Raw genomic sequence first — 4,552 nt, forward strand, 5'->3', positions numbered from 1 at the left:
AGATGAAAGTGTGTTGAATGCTGCAGCAATGACCACGGCCCATTTTGTTCTACAAAGTAACTCAAACCAAAAAAAGAAGACATACTCTCCAACTAGAAAGTTTTTTTTCCCAATGTTATGTTTAATTTAAAAAATGTTTTCGAATTATTAACAGTTGTGATTTATTGCACAGAAAACAGCTTTTAGGAATTTACAATTATTACCATTTTTTTAGTTTAATGCAATGCATTATGAATGTACATTATTCTGTTTAATGCAACTCCTAATAAAAGTTATTCTACAACCTCAGCAGATACTGTTTAATTTCCTTTTAGGGTTTTTGGTTTTTATTTGATTTTCTGGCATGTTTTAATGTTTGTATATTTTATTTTATTTTTGAAATACATGAGTTTCTCATGGAGAATGTGTTAAATTTGTGCTACAGAATAACACAAAATGTAAAGACAAATTTATATTAACCCTTTAAGCGCATTCCAGGCTTCTGACAAGTTTCAGGAGCTTAGAAAACACCAGACTCAAATCTCTATCAGTAGTTGGATAAAAGTAAGAAAAACATTGGAAATAATCAGTCATAATCAAAGTTAAGGGTGAATGAAACACACCCAATTCTCACCATTATTAACATTTATTAAAAAAAAAAAAAAAAAACGATAAACGGCACCCAGCAGCAACAAGGCGGTGTCTCAAAAAACAAGTCCTGAAAACGTCCTGAGAACGTTGTTAGTCCTCCAGCCAGTAGGGGCGCTGTGTTAAAAAAGCCAGGGGCCTGAGAACGCGGTCCTGAAAATGCGGTCCTGAGAACGTTGTTGGCGGTCTCCGGGTCTGCAGGTTTATACTACTGGGTTTATGTACGTTTTAAAAGAATCGGACAAAGTACATTTTTGGATTTCCTTGGCAACGGAGGTTTATTGTTACCCACAGTCCTAATATGGTCACGTCTTGTGTTATATTGCTTTGTTCAGCTTGAGTCAACCATTCATGTAGTAAATGTTCACAATGATCCAATAAAAAATGTGCGAGCAACAGGGACCCGCCCCTTCTGCATGCTCGCCACACTAACGCCGTTCTACATCTACAAGCTCAACATTTTTTCTCCAAGTTTCTTCTCATTTAAACTCCAGGAGTAAGGAGGCGATGGATCAAAATCCCCAAAAGTAAAGAGGAATTTGATATGGTTTTCTGTGACCCATGACCTCTTCCTGATGTCAAAGGTGTCACTATGCCCCAAACTGTGGTACTGGTGCGTGTGGGCGTGGCCTGGCTGTGGGCGTGTCTCCTCACCTCCACCTTCATGGCTTTGGGCTGCACCACGTAGATCTTGTTCCGGTAGCCGCACCACACCGTGTCGTGCACGACGGTCATGCAGCGGATGGAGTGCTGCGGCCGCCCCAGGTCCAGCAGGTGGTACCGGCTCAGGTCCCACTGTCCGTCTGACCAGACACGCCCATTAGGACCTTTCCCAACGGTCACTCACCTGTCATAGAAGCCCCGCCCCTCACCTGCCCCTCGGCAGAAGATGGCGATGGTTCCGTCGGACATACTGGCCAGAACGCGCCCCTTCACGTGTCTGCGGGACAGAGACGTTCATGGATGGGGAGAGGGGCGGGACGACACCGCCGTGAGCGTTCCAGCAGACTTACACGATGCCGAAGACCGCCTCCTTCAGCTTGATGGAGTGGAGACACCTCCTCCAGTGGGCCACGGAGGAGTGGACGTACAGGCTGGGGGGAGACAGCGGTCAGGCACAGGTACGCACAGACACATGCAGGTACGCACAGGTACGCACAGGTACGCACAGACACACATGCAGGTACGCACAGGTACACACAGGTAAACACAGGTACACACAGGTACGCACAGGTAAACACAGGTATGCACAGGTAAACACAGGTATGCACAGGTACACACAGACACACAGGTACACACAGACACACAGGTACACACACCCCCACATGCAGGTACGCACAGAGGTACACACACACCAACACACCCAAACACAGGTACACACAGACACACATGCAGGTACGCACAGGTACACACAGGTAAACACACCCCCACACAGACACACACACAGGTAAACACAGGTACACACAGACACACAGGTACACACAGACACACAGACACACAGGTAAACACAGGTACGCACAGACACACATGCAGGTACGCACAGGTACACACAGACACACAGGTAAGCACAGGTACAAACAGTTAAACACCGACACACACAGGTACACACAGGTGTGGGCGGGTACACAAAGGACACCTACTGCCCGTCCTGAGCTCCCAGCCACATGGTGGGCTGAATGCTGCTCATCCTCTGGACCTCCTCCATGGTCAGGTCGCGCTGCTCCTCCTCCTGATCAGGGTTCGATTCCGCTCCGTCCCGGGGGGGTCCCTCCTCCCTGATCCAAAGACAAAACTCTCACTTCTGTCAAGAGTTCTGATGGAGGTCCAGAGACCGCTGCTGCCCTCTGCAGGACAGCAAAGGTTCTGCACGACCAAAACCACCAACAGACTAAAAACATTCGAGTTCTGACGGTTCTGGTCGTTTCATTGTTTCTGGAAACGTTCTGATCTTCTAAAGACGTCTGAGATACAAAAACCTTTAAGAAGTTTCTGGTCTTTCTGTCGTGGTTCTGCTGTGAAGACGCGGTCCAAGAACGCGTTTGTTCTGATCCGGTTCTGCAGCAGCTTCAAGCCCTCCTTCAGAACCAGAACTCACCCATGTTCAGAACCGTCTCCCGCCCCTCTGGCGCCCAGCGGGTCGGAGAAGCAGGTCTGGGCGTGGACGCTCCTCAGACTCTCTCCTGCGTCCTCTGCCGCTCTGGGATCTGCACAGAGAGTCGCTGCAGTTCTGCTCCGCTGAAGAACCTGAAGATCCTGACGGTTCTCACCGGTCTCTGCCGTCTGAGGAACCGCGGCGGACCCCTCGGCCTCACAGCCCACCACCGTGATCCCTCCCAGGATGCTGTCGCCGGACGCCGCGCTGCTATTGGCTGCAGAGGAGCCGCCGTCTGCGGCTGGCCCCGCCTCCGGAGGAGGTCCTTCCTCTCCGGCGGGATAGTCCGTCTCTCTGGCGCCTGAGGAGACGACGCCGGCTGAAGGCGGCAGAGGTCACAGGGGGCGGTTCGCGGCGGGGTGCTTACCTGGCACGCTGGTGACGCAGAGCACGTGAGCGTTACAGACCACGAAGCTCTCCAGGATGTTCCCGGGCTGGTTGGCGTCGATGACGACCACCTTGGAGGTGGACTGGGTGCTGGTGCAGATCCAGACCAGGGAGGACAGCTGGTCGTGGTGCTGCAGCTCCTTCTGCTGCTCCTGCAACATGCGGGGGGGACAGTCAGGGCGGCGGCTTCAACCGCGGACGCCGCGGGTCCGAGCGTACCTCCAGCTCCTGGTCCAGCTGCTCCAGGCTGCTCTGAGAGCCCGCCTTCTTCTGCGGGCCTTCAGAACCGGACAGGTCGCTGTAGAACACGCTGGCTCCCACCAGCAGGGCGCCGTCCCGGGTCTTTCCTCCAGACAGGTTCACGCCGGCGGCGCACCACAGCTGAGGAGACGAGGAGATTGAACCCAGATTTTCAGGGAAGGAAATGGATCAAAATCTGTTCTAAAAAAGAGGTTCTGATGGTTTCTCCACATCGAGACGATCCAAACCAGGAAGTGAAAAAGGCAGAACCGCTGGAGCGACCGCGGTGTGCCGATCCGTACTCCAGATTTAGTCAAATATTCAGCAGAACTAATGAAGATTCATTCAATCTGGAGCAGTAAAAGACATTTGGGTTTGTTTTGTTCTGATCCAAACATCAGAGGAACCGCAGAGTCTTACTTTAACCTTTAGGACTAATGGATCCACATTCATGATCCTTTTGATAATAAACATGAATTATGTCTATTTTTGGCACAAACAAAAGTAAAAATATAAAACGAACCGAGCATCTCCTCAAATGGGATTTTTTAAAACTTATTTTCAAAATAAAAGACTCTCTGTGCCGAACAGGATCATCTCAGTGCAGTTAGTAACAAATGTTGTTCAGAATAAGATCATATTTAAAGATCTTTTGACAGAAGTTTTACATATCAAATCTGTTCATTCTGGAGGTAGAGTTGATCAAACCAGACGTCTTCAGGTCAACAGGATGTAAAAACCTACAGAGTTTATCATCTATGTGAACCTCAGACATCAGTTTATACATTTAACAAATATGAATTAAATAATTAAGAAATCCTTACTTTGAGAAATTGCTATTTTATTTTATTTTTTTTTTTCCCTCTTTGTCCTCAGCAGTCACACACTGCTGGGTTTAGTTATTTTAGTTTGGGTTTGGTAGTCTTAGTTTGTGGGCTTTGTTTGTTTGTCAGCAGTCTTCATGACTGATTTATGTTTGGTCGAGGATCCACAGGCGGATCTGGATCCACAGGCGGACCTGGATCCACAGGCGGACCTGGATCCACAGGCGGACCTGGATCCGCAGGCGGACCTGGATCCGCAGGCGGACCTGGAGCTGCAGGTTACAGAATCTGATCTGGATTAACTGAGACGTCTGAACGAGAA

At 49.3% G+C, this 4,552-nt stretch overlaps 1 protein-coding gene across 7 annotated transcripts in view; it reads right to left on the reverse strand.

Moving 5' to 3' along the window:
• The window catches only part of spag9b (sperm associated antigen 9b), a 25,729-nt gene that overhangs the window by 4,006 nt on the left and 17,171 nt on the right, over positions 1 to 4,552 (reverse strand). For all 7 annotated transcript variants that reach the window (XR_004949727.1, XM_024264993.2, XM_024264991.2 and 4 more), the window contains 8 exons: positions 3,386 to 3,547; positions 3,147 to 3,318; positions 2,895 to 3,080; positions 2,723 to 2,831; positions 2,268 to 2,402; positions 1,641 to 1,721; positions 1,500 to 1,567; positions 1,282 to 1,430 (listed from right to left, as the gene is read on the reverse strand). Coding sequence is in view for 6 of the 7 variants with exons in the window: in XM_024264993.2 (XP_024120761.1) it covers positions 1,282 to 1,430; positions 1,500 to 1,567; positions 1,641 to 1,721; positions 2,268 to 2,402; positions 2,723 to 2,831; positions 2,895 to 3,080; positions 3,147 to 3,318; positions 3,386 to 3,547 (1,062 nt within the window). In the remaining variant the exon portion in view is untranslated. The remainder of the gene's footprint in view (positions 1 to 1,281; positions 1,431 to 1,499; positions 1,568 to 1,640; positions 1,722 to 2,267; positions 2,403 to 2,722; positions 2,832 to 2,894; positions 3,081 to 3,146; positions 3,319 to 3,385; positions 3,548 to 4,552) is intronic.

This window comes from Oryzias melastigma, linkage group LG19 (assembly GCF_002922805.2).
Source record: "Oryzias melastigma strain HK-1 linkage group LG19, ASM292280v2, whole genome shotgun sequence".
NCBI classification, from domain to species: Eukaryota; Metazoa; Chordata; class Actinopteri; order Beloniformes; family Adrianichthyidae; genus Oryzias; species Oryzias melastigma.